Source organism: Leptinotarsa decemlineata, unplaced genomic scaffold, assembly GCF_025532065.1.
Source record: "Leptinotarsa decemlineata unplaced genomic scaffold, Ldec_3_MD MMD2_P_RNA_scaffold_9, whole genome shotgun sequence".
In the NCBI taxonomy this organism is placed as follows: domain Eukaryota; kingdom Metazoa; phylum Arthropoda; class Insecta; order Coleoptera; family Chrysomelidae; genus Leptinotarsa; species Leptinotarsa decemlineata.
Genome location: NW_027412536.1, coordinates 15,652,484 through 15,676,740, shown reverse-complemented (window position 1 = coordinate 15,676,740; position 24,257 = coordinate 15,652,484). Strand labels below are relative to the sequence as shown.

The following is a 24,257-nucleotide window of genomic DNA, read 5'->3' as shown; positions in this document are numbered from 1 at the left end:
TGGACACGTGTTTCTGGCTATTGGCCTTATCAGCGTGGTGCAGCCAATTGCAAAGGTGGACAACAACTGGTTACCAAAAATAAAAAATATCACATATGCAAAGTGTCACCAACAGGAGCCAATCGCACATTTAAATTCAATGTTTATATGAAAGTAGTTGTTTTGAGAAAAGCTTTTTCTTTCAGTTCACTTCTAGAATTAAATTCTATGCACGATCCACACATTTTCGTGAAGAGTTCATTCTGAAATTAATTGCTTTCCTCTTTCCTTTGGAAGATTCCCATATTTTTTTATATAAAGATGGAAAAGTAGAAAGCGGAAACCTTCCTTTCTCAAAAGTGGAAGCATTAAAAATGTTTCAATTCATGTTTCATAACGGTGTGATTGGCAAAGTTTTCAACTTTGTGTACTACTTTAAAGATGCATCATGCGCTGCATGTCTATTTCAGTGTGTCAGAGATTTCACGAATATTATGAGTGTTGAAAAGTAAAAGTGATATGGCAAAAGTTACATTTTTGTTAATGTTTGATAGTTACATTATATCAATATATGGGATATTCTTCTGTTTCTTGTAATAAATAATCTAAATGTTTTCGAAAGAAAAATTTTATGAACAACTTAATGGTACTCACTAAAATTGCAAGCGGTCGTGTTGAAAATTCCCTTTAAACATTTCTTGTTTGAGTTACAATAGCACTGATTCTCGGGTTTTTCTTCTGGTGAATCGAAGATATCTTCTGGTAAGACATAACGATACGCTGGTACTTTTCCGTTAAAAATGGTGGTTTCATTTTCAAAAACTAAAGGCATTCTTCGGCATAGTTCGGGAAACATGAAGTAAATGTTTTTCTTCTGTTGAACTTGAGGCGGCGGGTACATGGCTCCATCCCCACTTTGCAAGCTGGTAAGGAAATGCTTCTTGAATACAGAGATGTTTGGATAGTACAAGATATTGAAATATAATTACTAGAAACAATACCGATCACAAATAAGGTAAGAGATGTGTTTCACAAATAAAATAATAATACCCGTCTTCATTATTTCCACATTGGAATATACCGGGTGATTCTCTAAGGTGGCTCACCCCTATAACTTTTTTTATTATTGGAGATCGAAAAACGAAATTTTGGGGTTGTGTATTATAGTTCCATTTTCATTTTTTGACATATTTACTTGCTTTGCCTTACTTCCGGTTTGACCGGAAATGACCCAACTTTCGATTTTTAAATAGGACATTCTATATTGATCGAGAATGACTTCTAAATCCAACAACACAAATGAAATCATTTATTGATCTAGAATTTAATGGATCGTGTAAATCGCTTCATTCTTGATAAATTAACATGGGAAACCTACGACTTTGAGGCTTATGACTTCACAGTCGTTTCAAAAATTATTTCACAATCGCATACATGAATTTTTCAGTTGATTTGATTTTTTCAAATGTAAAGGGGGTGGCTCGTCGGCTTTTTGTGAAAGATAATTTTCTTAAGAATAATTTGATGCTACACACTTTCACTTCATTTTCTTCATTTTTCTGAATAATTGCAAGAAACGACAATATCTAATAACACGTATTCAGTATACTTATGCAATAAATTATATGTTGTGTAGTTCATAATTAGATATGAAAAATAATACTAGAAACGATAAAATTGACATGTTGCTAATTTACGGAGAAACAAAAAAAAAAGTGCAATTGATACAGCTCGAATTTATGCTCAGAGGTTCCCTAGTCGTCGCCATCCTACTCGGCATTATTTTCCAAAACTGGAAAGAAAAATGTGAGATGAAACAGAAGAAAATGCCAATAACTTCATCGTCAATGAAGAAAAAGAAGTAGACGTGTTGGCCTATGTTGAAGTAAATTGTACGGCGTCAATTCGCCAAATTGTTTCTGAGTGTGATATAAGTTATTCGTCCGTTTGGAGAATTCTTCACAAATACAATTATTGATCATTCAAGTACTAACTACACCAACATCTTTACGATAACGATCACAACCAAAGATTGACTTCTTGCAACTGGTTTTTGAATCACTACAGAGAAGATGTACGTTTTCCATTTACAATTATTTATTCAGATAAAACCCGATTCACCAACTTGGGTATGTTCAATAGGAATAATAAAAGGTACTGGTCTCAAACAAATTTACATCTGATGCAAGAAGGAAATATTTAAGAGGGATTTGGTTTCAAGTGCTGGATGGGTATAATCGGAGAGAAACATTCGGAATAATTTTCGACGGACAACTGACTGTGGAAAGATATCTACAGTTCCCTAGAAATCAAATTAATGATTTCATTGAAGATTTCCCATTGGCTAACTAAGTTGATATCTATTTTCTCAAGTCGTAAGAGGACATCTGAATAACACCTTCCCAGAAAAGTGGATTGACACTTATGGACCTATTCAGTGGTCTGCGAGGTATATTCTTGAGTTGTCATATTTTTACATAAATATATTATTTCTACTCGTGAGGAACTAGAGCATAAGGTAAGGGTGGCGTTCCAGAACGTCACTGAGGAACAGCTAATCAAAGTGATGCGCGCAACAATTTGAAAAGTTGAACTTTGCCGTGATCAAGGAGGAGACCACTTTGGAAATGTATAACCTTAATGGAGTAATTTGCGACTTTCTTGCAAATATTCAGAAAAATGGAGGGAATAAAGTGACAGTGACAGCATCAAATTATTCGTAAGAAAATGATCTTTCACAAAAAGCCGACGAGCCACCCCCTTTTCATTTGAAAAAATTAAGTTATCATGAAACAGTCATATTTGCGACTGTGAAATAATGTTTAAAGCGAATGTGAAGTCATAAGCCTCAAAGTCGTAGTTTTCCCATGTTACTTGATCAAGAATGAAGCGATTTATATGATCCATGGCATTCTAGATCAAAAAATAAAAATTGAAATAAAAATGATGACTTCACTTGTCAAATATTGACAAGTGAAATATTCTTGGATTCAGAATGTCGTTCTCGATGGAAATTAGTAAGAACATATAGGATGTCCCATTTAAAAGTCGAAAGTTGGGGTTATTTCCGGTCAAACTGGAAGTACGGCAAAGCAAGTAAATATGTCAAAAAATGTAAATGGAACTATATTACACAACACCCAAATTTCGTTTCTGTATCTTCAATGATAAAAAAGTTACAGGGGTGAGCCATTATAGAGAATCACCTGGTAAGCCGGTGTTTCCCAAAGTGGTCTAGATGGACCCCCAGGGGTCGATGAGGGTCTACGTTGGCGTGACCCAAAAATGGGGGTTCACAATTCGTAAGCGGGGGTCCACGAAAATTTATCTGATTTCAATAGTGAAGAATCAAAATGTGGGTTTGACTTCACCTGTCAATGTAGGCAGATAATATTTCAAGAAGCTCAGCGACTGTTACATGTAAAAACTTGTAGATGGAATATCACAGACGAAGTACATCCCTTGCAATGAAATTATGACTATTTTATGATTGGCATTGTAGTATAGAAATTACGTTATTGATGTTAAATTTTAATTACATCGCGACTGAATAATAGTGTGATAATTATGTATTTGAATGAATAACAAGAGAAAATATACCATTTTTCTTCTTATTTTCACCACACTGAATGGGGATTTTTCTAAATAAAATGAGTGATAATTAACTGATTTCTTGATTTCTTGTTCCGCGAGTAGATGATTGACCAACTTAATTTTTTTAGATATCCACTCACATCACAATCAATTCATGAATTTACCGATCAATTATTACATTTTATAAATGTGTAGTTTACATTTACTGTAACAATTATATAAGCATCTAAAGATTATCTTGATATGTTATGAAACAAAACCCCCCGCGGCGTCCATCTGTTTATCTAATCACACAAAAAAAACACCTACTCCTATTAGTTTTGCCACTAATGTACTAATTTCGAAGTGAATGAGAATAAAACAACTGTACTCACCTGTTACATTCATCTGTCTCGAAATAACTCAAAATATCTTGTCCGTTGATTTTTTCAAATTGGCCAATTTTATTGTAATCATATATTCCTGTATTCATTGTTATCACTCTAGGGTTCAAACCGATTTTCTATAAAAAAAAATATGATGATGACTTTGGATCATAGAGAACGTAGCACGCTCATAAATATATAAAGTATACATCGATATGTCAAAAATTACTCTGAACTAACCTCGAATTTGAAGTATTTCAAAATTCTATAGACGATAATCACTGGTTTTTCAACATTTGATTATTGGTTAGGAAATATTACAAAATAACAACATCATTTCTTAAATCATTGAGAAGGAAGCACCTTCGGAAGAGATCCATCATTGTGAAAATATTTATTTGGATTTCATCTTCTCTATTGAAATATAAAGGGTGGAAAACTCATAGAGAAAAAAAATATATTCATAATCATTCTGTTGGCCATACATCATGAAGTAACCATGATTGAAAGATAATTGAGAAAATCGAAAATTCTTCAGTGTGACAGATTATATTTCGGAAAGAAAGGTTTTTAAAAAGAAGAACACTTTTTCCACATTTAACTTTGTGTTGCTGGAAAGTACATGTGACTAAATATTGGAAAAAGTAGCACACTTGATGTTTGGCTTGAGTCATATTTGAAATACAGAGCTTTTAGGTTTTTTCATGTTTACTTTGAAACGCACACTTTTATCAAATAGGCTTTGAACGACGCGGCGATAAAATAGAAAGAAATTGTTCAGTAGAGAAAGCTTTTCACAGTACTAATTAAAATGTAAATTTTCAATAAAACTGATAACAATTAATACTATATCCACTACTAATAAGTGAAATTTCAACAATGATAATAACGATAATAAAGAACAAACACTGAAATATATTTCTTCAGAGAATATGTTCGAAATGTCTATCATCTTTTCCTACACACAGGCGACACCTTTTCTTAATGTTTTTTGCCAAATCAATTAGTTGAATAGAAGTGACAGAAGCAAAACATCATTGCCGCTCTCAATTCGTAGGTATCTAGAATTGGTTGGCAATTCAAAAATGAGATCTTCCAACCTAACGAGAGCTAAAAGTCCATAAGCATTAGGTCCATAGATGTCGGATATAATTCAACGCCCTTCGTGGTAACAGCAATTTTGTTCGCGAAACATGTTACTGACTCAAGCGTGAATCCAGAAGGGAGAACAATAAGTTGAGGAGATCGGATTTTTATCGCTTTGTCGATATGAATCCGTTTTCCAGGCGAATGTATCTATATGAATATCTGCAATGTGTAGGGAAAATCAATTTGTTACATCTTATAGGTATCAGACCTCACTTAGGTCATTGATGAATTCAACAGTGACATCGAGACTGGCCTGAGAATGCCATGAAGAAGTCTAATAACTGGAGGACAGGAATGGATTGACTCTATATTGTGTACCAAAGCACTAAGGAATCACAGGAAATCAAATAGTAGAATAGTGTGGTAGAGAAGGATCTAGGATATATGAGTCCTGAATAGCTATGGGGAAATATAATTGGTAAGGAATCGAAATAGGAGGAGTGTCAGTGGTAGCAAAAAATCAGATTTGCAATAACTTCAACAGAAGAATGATTCCTCATTTGAGTTAATTATATAATAAAGAAGTATGATTCCAAAAATACGTCGTTTTTTGAGAAGGTCAAAAATATAAAGTGTGCCTGGATTATTTTCTTGGCTAAAACAGTATGGCTCAAAATTTCATACATGTGGGTTATTTACATTGAAATGGCATTGAATTGGAGATAACTTTTTCAAAGTTGATATTTCCCAACCAATTACAATTGATTGAAGTTTGATAGCAATCATTTTTAACAGTTGTTGGATAGATAACTCTGGAATAATGTATTCCCCGATAAGTATTACTGTCAAAAATGAGAAGAGCACAATTGGAGCAGTACTCACCGAAGCTAACAAAGCAAACGTTTCCGGAGGTTGCACGTCGTCGAAGCTAGAAAGTACTCTTGAAGCCGCATAAAGACGGTCATAATAACCTGTGATGAAGTCGTGAGCAGGTAATGTAACGAAAGCTTGGAGGTCTAACCCTCTCAACGTTGCGTCGTATGCCAAGCGTGTAAAAAAGTTGTTATGTTTCACTACGGCTGAACCACTCTGAAATAATGAGATCTAGTTGTAGACAGATTCGGTTGTTAATATAAATGGATTTCAAACGATTTCTTCATTTGTATCTTCTAGAAATTCAATTTCAAATGTACATACTGAGATGCTTTGCGTGATAATTATGTTTAATGTTATAGGTACATTATATCGATGATGAACTATTGATTATATTTTTTATAATTCATGAGTAATTTGGTATAATAATAAATTAATGTATTCGCCAATTTGATACTCTGCATTAGATATGAATGATTGCGATATGAAAGATGTAGTCATTAAATAATTACATTTTCTTCGTGTATGATATCTACTGGTGAGATAAAATATTACTTGCCTGAGATTGTGTGATAATCTCAAGCAAATTTTGAATTGAATTGTATATCGACGGCTTACTCAGGCCACCAAAGCGGCAACAACTTTTTTAACCATCTTTCGCAATATTTCTTTCAAAAATTCACGTCAAATATTTTTTGCAGTGATCCTAAATGGAGTTCTTGCTTTGAATTGGAATAATAACAGTATAATTGCAGTGATCTTAAATGAATTTCTTGATTTTAATCGTTATAATAACAGTTCAATTTAGGTTGTATTGAAAATCACATATCATCTGAAATAGCACATATTTCATCGTATATCAAGGAAGTTATGAAATATTCAGTTATGAATATCAGAAATGACGATCTTAATCTTCATATAGCTGTTCATGTTCAGACCGAGACAATTATGGAAATTATAATATTTTTCAAATCAGCAATATTAAAATCAGAACTTCGAAGAATACAAATTTTGAGAGTTCGATAATGATGTCTGATAATGAATAAGTTTATCGAAAGCTATGGGAGAACTATTGAAAAAGTAAAATAAACGACTTACGATGAGTGGTATATTTGGAACAGTCACTTGATCATTTTGTGATCCAGCTGATAGGTCAGGTCTGAAGCTGTAAGTTCTTCTTTCTTGGAAAGTTATCCTCTCGTCGTCGATGATATTCACATTTTCGCGATCCAATTTTTCTCTACAGAATAAAAAAATGTTGAAATAAAAGAAGTAACAAATGACTGTCTCAATCGATTCACAATTAATTTGATGATTCATCAAGATTTACTTACTCGTAGGTGTAGGGTCCGACATCGTCAACGTGTAACTTCTCAGCCAAACCGTCCTTATAATCCTCAACATTCGTATAGTTGAAAATATACAATTTGTATGTGACCTTCGGAGTCGGATTTTTCCACATCTTGAACGAATCTTCGTTATTTGTCAATACCAGTTGCTGAAAGAAAATTCACAATATCACAATGGAAGAAACAAATCGCAGCTTGATCAGGACCTAGATTCACACCTCGTCTTCGGTATAATAATTACCAATACTTTATATTTATATGAATTACATGAAATGAATATTGTGCACGGTCTCCTCGCTCTGCGATTGGTTCGATTACTTAATATACTTAACTATAACTGATTAACTAAATTTGGGTTTAACTTATAGTTATTATTATGTAATTTTCAGTAATATTCATCTTCTTATTTAATAGCATTCTCAAGCTCAGAATTATGCTTTTAATGTATTACTACATTTCATTAGCCTATTTTGGTGTTCATGTTAAAGTTATTATGTTAGTAAGTTTTATGTAATTTTCAGTAATATTTATTTTCTTTTTCATAGCCTCCTCAAGCTTAAGATTATATTCATTGATAAATTATTTGCTACACTTCATGATTTCAATAGAATTATGTTTTTTTCTCCTGTCAAAAATGTAACCCAATTTTTGTAGAAATTTTAAGAGGCAGATTTGCTACATGACTTCATTTCTATTGCTTGTTGACAGATGTTACAGGGCTACTCAGTTCACTATTTATTTAAACTTCACTCTGCATTTTTGTCTCATTTTTCTCTAACTTCTCTTTCTTTTCCTTCTCTTTACAAATTACTTAATTACCATTCTTTCAGGTCATGTTGAAATACTTTCAAATATGAAATTATTTTGAGTCAATGCAGTGAATAGCTGGAATGTATTTGGATAAAACTAAACGTGGGTAGGAATAACTTTATAGCTATCGGTACAGTTTATAGGCCACCTAATTCGAACTTAACATTATTTTTAGACGAAATTGAAGAAATATTCACCAAAATATATTCAAATTACAGTGATATAATATGTTTAGGTGATTTCAATATCAATATGTTAGGTCCCAGTTCAAATAACTCAGAGAGGTTTCAGACGGTATTAGAAATTTTCAATTTCAGGCAGGTTGTTTCGGAACCGACAAAAATTATGAGAACATCTTCTTCACTGCTAGACTTGATAATTACAAATATTGATAAAGTTTATAAAATTAGTGTTATACACAATGATCTTTCAGATCATGCATTGACAGAGGCTCAATTTTCCTTTGAAATTGAATCCAAGGTAAAAACCAAAAGATAACTTATAGAATAGAAACAGTAGTCAAATTGATATTGACAGATTCAGTGATGATTTAATAAACCAACCTTGGCATTTACTATATGAAACTGTAGATGTAGATGTTAAATTAAATCTCATGAATGATTTCATTACGAAAACTATTGATTGTCATTCACCAAAATAAAACCATCTTTTTGAAGAAACAAAATTACACTTTTTGGATCATTGAGAATATATGACTGATGCAGAAATTGAGAGACAAAGCATTAACTCGATTCAAGAAGTCAAAACTAGCACACCATTGGGATTGGGATACATTACGAGAAAAGGGCAAACTTAAACTACAAACTACTTAATACTGATAGTAAGGGTAGATGGCAGGAACTTAAGAAATTAAGTTAAGAAATTAAAAGTTGCGAAAAGTAAAAATGAAGAACTCCCTGAAAACTAGAAAAATGTAGAAGCTATTAGCGATTTTATTTCAACTATGTCTCAAAGAGATATCCCACCGGATAAAGACTGACTGTGCTTTTATGACACGAACAGAAAGGAAGGTATATGTGATCAATTCAGTTTTTCACCAACTACTCAAGATGAAATCTTCAGCATCATAAATATCATAAAATTAGAAGTATATGGGGTAATGAAATCAGTATAAGTATCACAAAAATTTGTTGTCCTTTCATTATAACGGTACTGACTCACATAATAAACGAATGCATAAGTCAGAGTTATTTTCCTGGTGGATGGAAATATGCAAAAATTATACCCCTACAAAAAAATAATCAACCACAAAATTTTAATGATTCAAGGTCAATAAGTATTCTCCCGACATGTTCCAAAATTATAGAGAAAGTAATGGAAAATCAAATGCGCCATTTTATTAATCTTTACAATATTTTGCCATATAAACAGACAGGTTTTAGAAAAGGTTATAGTTGTGCAACAGCATTATTAGAGATCGTAGATGACATAATCGAAGCTATAGATAAAAATGAAGCCAACACTTTGATTCTGTTTTATTATTCAAAAGCATTTGATACCATCAATCATAAAATACTTTGTGCTATGTTACATTTTTTTGGGTTCAGTGATGCATCAGTGATGTTGATATCATCTTAATCTAGATAATAGATCACAAAAAGTACAGATTCATGATATTTCTTCTACTTGGAGAGAAGTTAAAACAGGAGTTTCCCAAGGCAGCATTTCAGGCCCACTGTGCTATACCCTCTATACTGCCACATTCATCAATAAGATGAAGTCTTCTAAATATCACCTTTATGCAGATGACTCTCCATTATATTTATCTTCCAAATATTCAGATATAGGTCAAGCAGTAACCGATATTAATTTTGATTTAAAAACGATTTTAAAAGTGTCCACTGACCATATGTTGAAAATCAATCCAAACAAATCAGTAGCTATTATTTTTGGAAGTGATAGCATCAGGGAAGAAGTGAAAGCTACAGCTTGGAAACTCTGAGATACAATTCAGAACGTATTTAAAAAATGTGGGGTTGATTTTTAGATCATGAACATATAACCTACAAACTTAAAATTGCTTATTCATCATTGAAACTCATATATCCCCATAGACAATATTTGGATGTAGATGTCAAGAAAATGCTATGTGATTCATTAGTTTTATCTCATTTCAACCACTGTGACACTGTTTATCATTCATGTTTAGACAAGAACGACAGGTGTCGTATACAAAAAGTTCAAAACTCTTGTATCAGGTTAATATTTGGTATCAGAAGAAGGTCCAGAATTTCACACAAATTAGCAGATTTGAAGTGGTTGAATATGTTTGATCGTAGACGTTTTCATGCAACATGCATATTCTTTAAAATATTGAAATATAGGAATCCTCCCTACTTATATGAACATTTGTCTTATAGAACAGATATCAATAACCTGAATTTGCGTAAAAAGACAGTGCTAAACATTCCTGTTCATAAAAAGGAAATATTCAAACGATCTTTTTCCTACACTATCTCCTCCACAATAAATTATCTCCATAAATGGGAAAACAATTGTTTTAACATGTCAGAAACTGTTTTTGAAAGTAGGTTTGAACAGCATCTGTTCAGGATTCACAATAACTAGGTCCGCTGTGAGAATGCTGAAAAAGGTTTCAGCTTTTCATATATCTATATCTTTATATTACCTTCTCTTCTCCTTCCTTTTTTTTCTTCTCTTCAAGCCTTCATTTATTTACTTTTTTAAATTTTCGGCATTGTTGGAAGAGCAGACGCGAATGCAAATTCGCGGTCTGAACCAAAAGCCATTTGCAATCAAATACAAAGTGTTTTCTTTTTCTCTTGCATTTTGTTTTTTGTTATTATCTTGTATTTTGATGGGCAATAAACTTATTATTATCATTATTATACTCTAATTTTTACTCATAGGTACCTGTGACAATGACATATTTACAAACGAATTCATAACATTATAGTGTCAATGTGATTTACTAAGTAGATAGGTACCGAATCGTATAATTTGTTCAGATTTCGTTAGTACAATGTCATCCGATGATAAAAGGGTACATTTTACTCCCCCAGGAGTATGCAATTCAGCAAACGAAACAACAAAGGAATTGCTGCCAGAAAACTCGAAACAGAAGTTTGATTTGGTGTACGATAATTTTATGGCATGAGAAAAAAGAAGTAGCACAAAAAGCATCTCCGAGGTATATTGGCTCACATAGGATAATTAGGAAATAAATACAGGCCAAGTACTGTCTGGTCAATATATTTGTTACGAACATCCTTGACAGCTAAACATAACATAAACATTGGAAATTTTACTTATTCAGTTCTCAAATTTTGTATCAAGAAAACATTGTTTTTTGAGAAACAATATGGTCGATAAAAATATCAGATTTTTCATTAATTACCAGAAAGGCAAATGTACCTTCCAGTTTGTGGGAATTAAGTTTGGTGGAATGCCCACGCTACCTTCTTGAAATTACAAAACCCAGAAATCTACACGAGTCATTCATTTAGGCGTTCTTCATCCATAATATTAGTGGATACTGGCAGTGATTTATTGACTCTGAAAAGGCATGGCGGCTGGAAAAGAAGCACAGTCGCAGAGGGTTATATTGATGAATCAATCAATAAAAATATTGAAATATCCAATCAAGTAACCCAGTCTATTGAACATGTTGTTATGTAACAACCTTCTCAACAGAACTTTACGGAACTACAGTCTACACAATCAGTCCGTACTGCAAGACCATCAACCTCCACTACAGTTGTGGAAACTAATAATAATATGACAGGAATTGATAATCATGCCATTCAGAGTTTGATGAAAGAAAATAATGATATTCCGTTAGTACTGAATAATTTTTCAAATATTACCATCAATAATCATTTTTCTAATATTTCATAAATACAGACCAAAATGTACCCCAATATTTTTGTTAAAATATAATTGAGGATGTTATTAAAACGAAGATAAAAATAAAATAAAAACAACAATAAAAATTAATTGACGCTCCGGGGCGACTTCATTGATTTCAGTGGCGCATTTGCTTTTTCAGCTGCAGGAAAACCCGGAAAAACCTGCAGCACCACATCTTTTTGTTAAATGTTCAATAAAATTTGTTCTCTTTGTGTGATACAACTTTCTTATATACTTCTACAGGCAATTGAATTGGTTTCCTGTAAAAATGATTGGTAACTACGTGTATTACAGTCATGCGAAATTAAAATCCAACATATCTATATTTTTCATGTAGGTCATCGAAAAAGTATAGTGTACAACTCGTGCGGAAATTGGATATTTCATACTCGTTTGACAAGATGATCATAATCTTACCAAACTCGTATGGAATATCCTATTTTCCGCACTAGTTGCACAATATACTACTTCACGACTGTGTGCAAACTTAATATTGATTCATGACATTACCAAATTTATTGAAATGAAACCGTTATTGATTTCATTTTCAAAGTTTGAACTTTTATGGAGCCATTTCAGGGCAATACAATTTTTGTTTCCATTGTTTATGAAAGGTACATGTACACTCATTCTAAATTGTCATCATTCCTCATTATACAGTAGAGAAACAAATTTATGGCTTTTGCCTTCTTCGGATTTTTCAATTGTCAATAATACAATAATCATAATATATACATCGTATGTTTGTAGATGGGAAGTACTATAGAGGGGATTTTTCTAGTAGTTTCTCCAGTAGGCCAGAGGCCAAATAGAAAAAAATCTGTTTATGAGTTTGCTCTTATCTTTTGTATTATAGTTCTGCATTCATTCCAGATCAAAATCTCAATTGGCAGTGATTAGGAGACCTTTCTTATGAAGAAATTTATATCGAAAAAAGGTAATAACCCGGTCCAGCTTCGAAGATGTTGAAAAACATTTTTTTTCCAATTCCGACGTCGAATGAATAAAATAAGCTTGAATTGAACATTATAAGATTTTTTAACGATTGCTCGATACTAACAAATAAATGTTTAACGGAAAATACAGTCCACTACAATTCAATCATGAAATGAGCCTCTCCAGCAAATTATGTTTCATAAAATGATACCTGTTGATTAGAGTCTAGAGCAGTCATATAGTGAGTCATATTGACATGAAAAAATACAAAGCTCAGTACAAAATGTCAAATTCAAAAGTGAACTTATAGATTGAATGAGATCTGTCAATTGAATTTTTCCACATATTTTCATTGAATATTATCGCGATCATATCGTTAATTCATATTGTGCGATACAGTTTTTATTATACAGAGTCCCGTAGAGGTTGCTAATTCTATCAATTTTTTTTTTTTGAATGTCACACTTGATATATTTAGGAATATACCGGCTGGTTTTTCTGCGAATTTTGTTGATAATTCTGAAAATTCTCTGCAAACAATGTTTTCATTATATCATTATACTCATTTACGCAACTGGAATTATCTGAACTACTACAAAATGAAATGAAAAATAAAAGATCTGTTGACTTTGATGACATACCACAATTTTTACTATAAAAGGTTGTCTTTTTTATAATATCTCCTTTGACCTATCTTGTCAACCTCTCATAATTTTCCAGATTACCTAAAGACTGGCAGGATCGTTCCGATTATGAAAAAAGTGATTCACAACTGATCAGTAATTATCGTTCCATAACTATTACTTACATATTTTCAAAAAGATTTGAATATGCCTATTCAGAGAGGTTGAATTCTCACTTTATGCGGGTTAGTACCCTGTTAGGATATTTTGTGATCTAAGTAGGGCTTTCGACTGCGTCAACCATACAACCCTAATAACTAAATTATTTAAAATTGGTACCAATCTTCTTACACCAGGGATAATTGAGAAAACAGCAACCATTTGTAATTCGGATTATCTTGACATTAGTGTAGGTGTTCCTCAAGAGTCAGTAATGGGCCCAATATTGTTCCTAATATATGTGAATGACATAGAGCAAACCCATACATACATTTCACATTGTATGCGGACGATACGTCTATACTTGTGTCCGAACAATCTAATTAATTTCTAGAAAAAAAAAGTAAAGAAGTTCTTTCTCACTATGACTGGTTCTGCATGAATTCATTGCATCTAAAAGCAGAAAAAACTCAGTCAATACATTTCCATAAAAGGCAAAAACAAGTACCCACCATTTATATAAATATTAATGAAAAAGTTTTGGAAAATGTATGATGTGTAGAGTTTCTGGGTCTATACATCGACTAGAAGAAGCACTGTGAGTCAGTTATTCCAAAACTATCTATTCAGAAACATGAGATCAGTTTTGACGGAGAAACAACTGATGATGTTATATTATACACATGTCGAGTCCTGACTAAGATAAGGAATATGTTTCTGGGGGTCATCCAGTTGTTTCAATGATGTGTTCATATTGCAGAAAAAATTGATACGTTGTATCGCTGGTGTCTCTCGTACCTTCAGTTGTGAAGATTTTTTTAAAACTTATCAACCTCAACGTATTTGTATATATTTGAAGTGTGTGTTTTTGTATTTCGTAATTTGAAATCTTTCAAAACTAATAAGCAAATTCACACTATTAATACAAGACAGCCCTTATGACTGGGCAAAGGTTGTACAATAAACTTCCGGTCGAAATTAAATCATGTTAAATACTGAATTCATTCAAACAATGTCTCAGGAAGTACCTGTTGAAAGATGGATTTCACTCCCTAGAAGAGTTTTACTTTTAGTTCTTAATCAATTATCTCCTTTTTTTTGACAAATTCTATACATGGTTCTGCATGTTATAAGGAAAATACAGTATTATTATCATTATTATTATGATGAGAAATTCTTCATCTGATAACTTATTTGAAATGAACAGGGTATATCTGACTTTTTGATAAAATCATGTATTTTAATGAAAGACAACTTACCGAAAGTACATAGTTATCGAATGCATCTGTAAACCAAATTACTGAAGTTGCAGAACAGCTCAGGGAGAACAGCAAACACAGTCCAGTGATAACTGAAAAAATAAGTGTCTCATTTGATTACGAAATTGAAGAGTTTGACAATTTATTTGCATTTGCATTCGCCATGCAGAATTACATAAGAAAAACAGGAATAAACTGACTGCAATCGTTAACTACAGCACATATTAGCGAATAGGTAAAGTTGGTATTTTCTGTGTTTTTGTTCGTGGATTAGTATTTCAGATGTATTCTTATATCAACGCCACAACTGAATTATTGCATATCGACTCATATTATGTCTAACAACATCCAGGCTTATGTACCATGGACACAAAAATATCGGATTTGCAACTCCCAAAAGACATGGTATGTGATCTGATATTAGATCAGTATACATTTTTTTCATAAAAATACTTTCCAAAATTCGTCCTCATTTCATGAGCTGAAACAATAACCTCGTTCTTCAAGAATGAAATATGAATATGTTCGTAGTGAAAAAGTCTCATCAATTTTGAATGATGAAAGGCATATTTCTTTGACTCTTCAATCAACCCATCAATATGATCAAAAAACATCACTGAAAGAAACTAAAATAAGATGATATGGAGTACCAGCAGTAAGCAAAATATAAAGGTTACTTGAAGTGCATTAAAAAAGTCAAGCATCAACTGATAAATAATCACAATTAGCAACAGTGAGACCTACGGTAGGCGCCATGTAGATATCAAAGTTTATGGGTCATTCACTGTTTCTCACAGTTATCTTTCCCTGGAAAAGTTTTTCGGCGCAATCCGCCATACACCACATATCATGTAGTCAAAACATTTCGATGCAATTTTTTTATTTATTCATAATTAGGTTATTTCGAATCGATTTATTTCGCAGAATAGGAGAAACTATCTCCTTGACATGATGAATTTTGAACCGGCCAACTGTAGTTTGTGTAAATTTTTGTTACCAATCAAATTGAAATTTGAGTTATAAAGAAGTATGTGGTGTGAATAATACAATTTTTATCAGACTGATCACATCTGAAATTTTCTTAGCGTTCTTAAATTATTTTTTGGGGAGCTTTATTTTAATTTCGAGTATTTCATGTTGATCACAATCACTACAAATAGTAGATCAAGGTATCGATAAACGTTCTTTTTTTTCATTATCCGCTTTCAACACGTTGAACTTCTTTTCAAGGGTGACATTTTGTAGGCTACTTTTCAATTAAACTACATTACTGCGCTAGCAGGAAAGGATACAATCGCTAAAATCTTGAATTGAAAAGAAGTTGAGTTCTACCTTAAATCGTTTTGCTACCGTGAAGATATTGAGGTATCAATTGTTCTGCAATGAAACATCGAAAATCAATGAAAAAATCTCAATAAATATTTGGAATTATTATTTTCCAAATAGTTATAAAGTCTGCTTTCAAGTCATCTCTGAAAGCTCAATATAAACAACGCCGTCTGGTCCTGGTCCGTCTGTGTATGGCTCTCCAGCTTTCTGAAGGAACATTCCCTGCAAATGGCCGTCGATCAATATCTCTCGAAACATACTTTCACCATCAACGCTGGTATTTTCCAGGGATCCATATTGTCTCCAACCCTGTTTTTATTGTATATCAACGACTTATTGGAAAAAAGGAAGAATACAATATACTGCTTTGCTGATGATAGCACATTTGTCTCGTCATTCCATTTGGATTCCAGGACATCGGCTCCGGATACACATTTTTACCGGCAATTACTTTTCCGGCTAATACCATCCGGCATATAATAATAATATAATAATAATAATAATATTTATTTACCAAAGAATCGATACATACACTTTCAATTCATTATTGAAGAATGCGCATGGATCACTAAGGTTATTATACAATGAATTCTAAAATAAGTGACTAGTTATTTGTAAATAGTAAAATATAGTAAATTTATAAAATATTGGATGAAATATCGGAAAGCAATTAAATAAATAAAAAGAATATATGAAATAATTTCACACTAGAAAACAAACACAAACACAATCACATAATATTGAAATACTAATGAGGAAAAAATGAAGAAAATCGATAATACTAATTGAAGCACAGTTACATATATAATTGATATGCTGAATGGAATTTATAATTTTACAAATGATACACAAGTAGATACGATTTTAGAACATGGATACATTTCAATTTGCATTTTTGAGGTCTATCAAACAGTGTATCTCATTTCTTGGTTTCATATTGATCTATTTCTTGGCTTCCAGCTTGAATAGGGACAGTGAATTGAGATTCTTAATTTCAGTTGGAATTTTATTGAATAGTTTAGGAACAAGAAAAACATAACATCTTCGTCCAATAGTTTTAGTCATCTTAGGTACTTTCAAGGCTTCTTTTATTTATCGGGTGTTGTATATATGACGTACGTGTTAGCTTGATGAAATATGTTTTCTTTGGTATACTAAGAGTGTGAGTAGAAAAGTTGAGCGTATATCAAGAAACCCTGATTCCCTATGAAGGTCATTACTAGAATAGTCACATTTTTTAACGAGTATAATTTTTATTAGCCATTTCTGTAGTGTTTCGAGATTTTTCAGGTAGTTGTTAGTTACTCCACCCCAAGCTTCCAATTCAATGTCCGGCTGGATACTGAATTATATCCGGCAGACATTTATGCAAGATTCCTCACAGAGGCTAGTCTTGCATATGTTTCTCGTTTATCCTGTACCAGGACCACGCTGAAATAAATCAGTCGAGTAGATCACCTACAGATCGGTTTCGAGGTATTACCTCTCATCAGTCCAGGAATGATCCTACCATAACAGCAGTGTGCTTGGGACTCCATTGATTTCAACGCGGCTTGTTTGCATGTATGAAATATTTTTCTAAGAGAAAGATTGTTAACTAGTACTAGCTCCATATCGTAAACAAAGCCCTAACCAGAGAAGAATGTACCAATACTCTAACAGCTCTAACTGAGATCAAACCGTGTCTGAAGACCCTATCGAGGAGAAATACATACAGTGCATTTCTCCAATGTCTCGTCCCTTTTTTGAACGGGCCAACTCGAAAAATTGAAATTTGAGATAATGAAATTAATGCATTAATACTTTATTTTGAAATGAAATTGACAGATGAAACTTTCAAATCGGCGACTGGGCGCCATCTGGGAAAATAATTAAATGGAAAGGTGAGTCTTGTGATACATCATTTTGAAGCTCTTGACGAATACTTCACAACTCTAGAATATGAAGTCAATATCTTCACCTACTACAAAACATTTGATAATTTCCTTTTTATCTGCCATATGGCAATTCCAGCCAGGTTGACAAGGTTTGTTAAATTATTTTTTGTTTATAAAAACGACAAGAAATGTCAGTACGACAATGAACATCATTGTTCAGTTAGAATATTCTCATTTAGTCTTCGGTTTTACTATTAGAAAGATATCACGTCAACAATCTTTAAAATGGTCAATTCACAACTACCGCTAGTGAACATAACAAAAAGCCTCCAGTTCATCTGTCCATTCCGGAAGAACAGCAAGTGCAAATGATTGGTGAGATGGTAGGAAATCCTGAACATTCTACTTATTCAGTCACGAATGTTTGTAAGGTGTCTCCATCTACTCTGTGGAGACTTTTGAAGAAGAATAAGTATCATCCATATAAAATTAAAATGGTACACCAATTAACTGAAGATGACCCTGATCAAAGAACAGAATTCTGCGAAATCATAACGGAAACCATTGTAAGGCATCCTACCTATCCCCACAATATTTGTTTAAGTGACGAATGTACATTTTTTAAACGGCAATGTTCACAGACAAATTTGCCGTTATTGGAGTGACACCAACCCTCACGTTTTCTGAACACATATCCAATATCCGGAAAAAATTAACGTTTAGGCGGGAATATTGGGAAACCATATTGAAGGACCTCTGTTTATTGATGAAAATTCAACAGGGGAACTGTATTTAAATATGCTGGAAACTACTGTTGACCCTCTCAGCCAGATTTGACACCTTTGGATTTTTTTATGGGGTTATTTGAAGCAAAAGGTGTACGAAACTGAACCTGCTCCAATATTGGATATACGGCAGAGAATAATACATATTTGAAGAGATATTGACATTATTGTGTTCGAAAATGTTCGGCGTGAAATATCGGATAGGCTGTTCATATGTCAAGAAGGTCAAGGCAACCATGTCGAGCATCTTCTGAACTGACCTCAAGCTTATTATCCGATATTATGAAGTTGAATGTCGATGTATTCAGACAATTACTAAAAGTTTCGTCATTTTGTAGTAGTTGAAGATATTGACATTATATTCTAGGGTTGTGAAGCATTTGTCAGGAGCTTCAAAAAGATGTGTCACAAGACCCCCTTTCCATTTATTTTTTTTTCCTAGATGACGCGAAGTCGCCATCTTGAAAGTTTCAGGAATTAATTTCATTATACCAAATTTCAAATTTTTGGGTTGACCCGTTCAAAAAATAAAAGGGGGGACATTAAAGAAATGCACTCTACGTACTAAAAAATATTTCGAAATGGAATCTGGAAATATAAATTTTTTTCGTATTCAGACTTTTTTGATTTCTGTAAAGTTCATAGTTTATTGTTTTTCATTCAATGTATTTATAAAATTGAGAAAAAAAATCAAGAGAATAAATTAAGGCACAATTCAAAAATTTCAATATTAATCAAATTATATTTTGAATTGTTGATGAATATTGAATCTACACCAACATTTTTGTAATTGTACGTTATAGTACGTACGTTATTTTTCATAGTGATTGCTTCATATGAAAAAATTATTTCGGGAAAAGTCGGAATCGACAATTCGGAATCACTAATTGAGGAGTATCAACAATTGTTGATGATGGACACTTGATTTGTGAAACTTACGACAAGACATATCGCGTAGATCTGCCGGAAAATTATTTTCATCGTATCTACTTCATTTAATCAGTTGAATGACCTTAATGCAAGTGACTCAATTGCAAACTTCTGAGATTGATAATACTCGTAGTGACGTGAATTCAATGAAATCACGAAATGGAAGGCCAGTTATCTCAACAGTTATATTTAGGCAAATCCAGACGACGATAAACTCTTGACATTTTCAAGTCACGCCACTCTCTTCATATGTTTGTCTTTTGATATTTTGTAAGAGTTTCATGATTATCTTATCAGATAGTTATGATTCGGGTATAGTTTCAATGAATGAAGGTAATTATAAACAAATGTAAATAAATAATTACAAACAAATATTGTAGATAAACTGGCAATTTTCATTCGTTTCAATTGAAAATTTACACTACTTTCACGGTAAACATATTTAAAAGTTGGATACTTTTGACGTCATTTAATCAGTATTCTAATTATTGAATTTGATTCATCACATGTGTTCAAATTAAGTTATTTGATTTCCTCAAACGTGAATTAGAATTAGAAGTAAGGTTAGCGAAACCTGTATTTTCATTAATCTACTAGTTTTGTTTGAAGAAAAAAATCAATAATTGTGAGGCATATAATAGATACACTCATATTTAGGTATGTATGAGTAATAATAATGAAAATAGTGCTAATAACAATAATACCAATGATAATAATGAAAGGATTTGTGGAGTGTCTATGTGACAGAATGGTACTGGATATAGCCTGCAAAGTCGTCAGGAGTTCGGATTCCCTTCTCTGCATGGACCGTGAACATGAGAGAGCAGAAATTGGAGCATTCCTCTTCAGGGCAGCTGCCCGAGCAGCTGATGAACTCGGTTTAGTTTTCGACACTGAACGAGGTGACCACAACTCTGTCACCGAGTTGGAACCCATTAAGCAAAAAGCTGGTGTAAAGTCGCAGAGATCACCTCACTTCTACGGAAACACAAGGATAAGCCGATGCATGAGGCCCCCTTCAATAACATTGGAGACCTTAGCTTATCAAAGCGCCTGACTTTCGCTTTCCTCAAGTCGAATGGGCTGAAGTTGGAAACTGAGGAACCCCTCATGGCTTGCCAGGATGGTGTCTTCAACACCTTAGTCTACCGCAGTTACATGATGGGTATAAAGGTTCCCGACACAAGGTGCAGGGCCTGCCGCGAGGAGTCCGAGACCCTAATTTACTTCACGGCCTTAAGAGTGCTTAAGGCCGCGGATAATAGCTACGGCCTTCTTGCGGTATTGACGAGACACCGGTGTTGCCCTATACTTTGGAGGATATTGAATCCGTTGTGGAAAACGAGAACTTCCGAATTTATTGGAACTATCCGTTCGCCACCCTCACGCTCATTCAAGCTAATGAGCCTGATGTAGTCCTTCTCGACCACCAGAGCAAGACGATATTTGTCGTGGAGTTTTCAGTTCTTGGTGAGACGAATATCTTCCGAAAAAAGAAGAAAAAACGGATGACTCCGCAGACTCTATGCAGACCACTCTGTCGAAATGGTTGGTCTGATTATTGTAGTCCTTGGTTCAATGATGCCTTCTCTACTCTCGAATTTCAAAATCATACAGGCTTGCCGGCAGAAATCTCAGCCGGACAGATGCAGAAGGCTGTCATTCTTGGCTCACTGCGCCTACTCAGGGCACATTATTCTCAGACCAAATAATCACTTATTCCACGGTGCGAGGAGTGGTCGTTGGTTGATAACGCTGGCGCGCCCTCCCGAATGTATCGAGACTTTGGGTAATAGAACCTGACCAGCGCAAACAGCGGATTTGAAGAATCAACTAGATATTTTTAATTGCATTATTGATAAGAAACTTATGAAGTTTATGAAGTGCGCAAGAGATTAAAAAACGCTAAATGAATTTCATTCCATTGTTGAGAAAGAGTAATGGATATGTGTACATACACATGCGTGTTAAGAATCACACTTTAAAAAGTAAGACCTCGTTAATTCTTAGCTCGCACAAGTTTCGACTTCTGAGGGTAATCGTTCGTAGATGTGCGACAGCTGGTTAACGGAGAAACAGATTTTAAACAGACTTTTTTTTAACAAAAAAGGAAACTCCATCACAATTTTGATGATTGGAGTGATTAAGAGTGATTTACCCCTTTATCTCAATCACTTTCGAAGATCAATTACCGTTTCTGATTGAATGTGTAAACAAGAAAATGAATTGATAAAATGATAATCAATATTTTTCACATATCAAATGTTGGATAATCTGACTTAATTAATAACAGAAATCCATCACTGATCATAATGCCTTTTTAAGGTACAATCAAACAGCAATGATTAAAAAAATATAAAAATATAAAGTTTCTTCAAAATAGAAAGTTCCAGGTACCCCGAAGAATTTTTATCGGGGTCGAATTCATAGCTGAAGAGTTGTAACGATTCATTGAAAACAATCTGTAGCTATTCACATGAATAAAATACATGTTACACACTAACCATTGAATGAAATATCAGACTCATTTGAGTTTGATATTACGTGTAATATTCTAATTTACCACATAATGCAGAGTTATGAAACTGACACGTCGCAAATTCTTTATCGTTTCGCATGATGAAAACCAATCTTTTATCAGAAGCGGAAATTGAGTCCTGCATATAACACTTGAATTAATGCGATATAACATTTGGAAATATACAACTGAAGGAAATTTGGAACACACCATGTGAAAATAATGTTGCCATCATGCTATAACAACATACTGTCTGAAAAGGTAGGAATGTTCAGATCATCTGCGTGAATCAATCTTTAACATTGAAGATCAGGAGTTAAATCATCTATGGATAGGAGAAAAGTAACGCGCCCAAAGTGGAACCCTGTAGTGCTTCTATTATTTATTTCGTGAATAATAATGATAGATTTGTGAGAAATCCTAGATTATCAAACATCAACTCATTTTTATCAATTAATATTCTACATATAAGATGAGGTAGACTCAAAAAGTTTCTGCAATATTAAGTATTTTTCATCGACAAATCTGTGTTGATCATCAGATAACTTCGAAGAGTTGCATAAATTATAAATGGACGCTAGTTTTTGGATAGTTGTGAAATGTTTGCCTCGTTATTTCGGACATATCAGAAATAGATGAATCAGAATACTTTTTTTGCAATCGTATATGGAAGCTCAATAATAGTAAAAAAAAATCTTTGAAGTCATTTTCAATGTCTCATTGACTTTCAATACTGCAATCATCAAGTTCTCCTTCCTGTTTTACTGATTTTAGAACTCTAAAATGGAGAATTATCAACCAATATGTTACTTTTTGCACTGGTGAAGCGTTTTCAAAAACCTTTATTCTCTTTCAGAACTGAACTATGAATAGTAAAAAGATGTGAATATAATCAAATGTTTTTAATTGATGACAAAAATATTGCTTGTTTGAAATTCATCAAATAATGTTTGGACTACTCACGTAAAACTGTCTTCGTTTTCATTTCGTATCCAAGAAGATAAGTCTTCTTGGGCACTAAATCTGCGTTCACCTTCTCCAGAATTTCTTTAGTTAAAGCCGGGCCCTTTATAAATATTTGACTACAGTTTTTTTCTAAATAAGAAAGTTTCGAATCTGAAATTCTGTCAGTATCACTATTGCGACGAACCGTTTCTAGATTGGGATACATCTTCAGACGAGTCACAAGTAGTTGCTATAATTTCACGTTCAACGTCTAGCTTCGATTATTGAGAATGAATATATCGTCTGTTAACCCATTTATAAATATAGAAGACGGTTTCTTATCTCTTCTTGAAAACATATAAGTTATCTCATAACCCATTAATGTTTATAATTTACTCTTGACGAAATCTCAGTCGATCATACCATTTTGTTTTTTCGTCTGGTAGCCGTAAAACTGAGTTTTTGATAACTTGTTTTGATACTATTGTGGAAATACTTTATCTCAAATTATCATACAATTTATTATCGCTTTCGCTTTGATTTTAACATTCAACAACCGCGAACAACTAGCAAATCAAGAACAACATGAATCAATCTCCAGTAGGAGGTCCTCAAGGCACTCAACAATTTCGATCCCCTATCACTCTCACTATTAAAGCCTTTACGTTTTATATTCGTCTCTCCCAATAGAATTATTACGTTGAAAATATTTACAAATTCACTATTTCTTCTTTGTTGCTAATAGTCTAATGAAATAAATCATCCAAAATCTTTTGACAAGTCAGTTCACTGTTCACTGTTTTACTTGAATTACTTTTTCAGAGATAAATGAAATATACAGTGCGGACGTAAATAGTCCCACACCCTTCTTGAATTCTGAACGAGAAAAACATCAAAGTCGGACAAAATTCATGGTATTGAGATATTTTCTATGAAATATATACCT

The 24,257-nt window shown here is 33.1% G+C and overlaps 1 protein-coding gene across 1 annotated transcript in view; it reads right to left on the bottom strand.

Annotated features, from left to right (window-relative positions):
- The window catches only part of LOC111506912 (scavenger receptor class B member 1), a 43,024-nt gene extending 19,409 nt beyond the window's left edge, over positions 1-23,615 (bottom strand). The window contains exons 1-7 of the mRNA XM_074170709.1: positions 23,330-23,615; positions 14,928-15,019; positions 7,235-7,398; positions 6,999-7,140; positions 5,910-6,116; positions 3,948-4,075; positions 634-902 (exon numbers count right to left, since the gene is read on the bottom strand). Coding sequence (XP_074026810.1) covers positions 634-902; positions 3,948-4,075; positions 5,910-6,116; positions 6,999-7,140; positions 7,235-7,398; positions 14,928-15,019; positions 23,330-23,537 — 1,210 coding nt within the window. The 5' untranslated portion in view covers positions 23,538-23,615. The remainder of the gene's footprint in view (positions 1-633; positions 903-3,947; positions 4,076-5,909; positions 6,117-6,998; positions 7,141-7,234; positions 7,399-14,927; positions 15,020-23,329) is intronic.
- Positions 23,616-24,257: the final 642 nt, after the last annotated feature.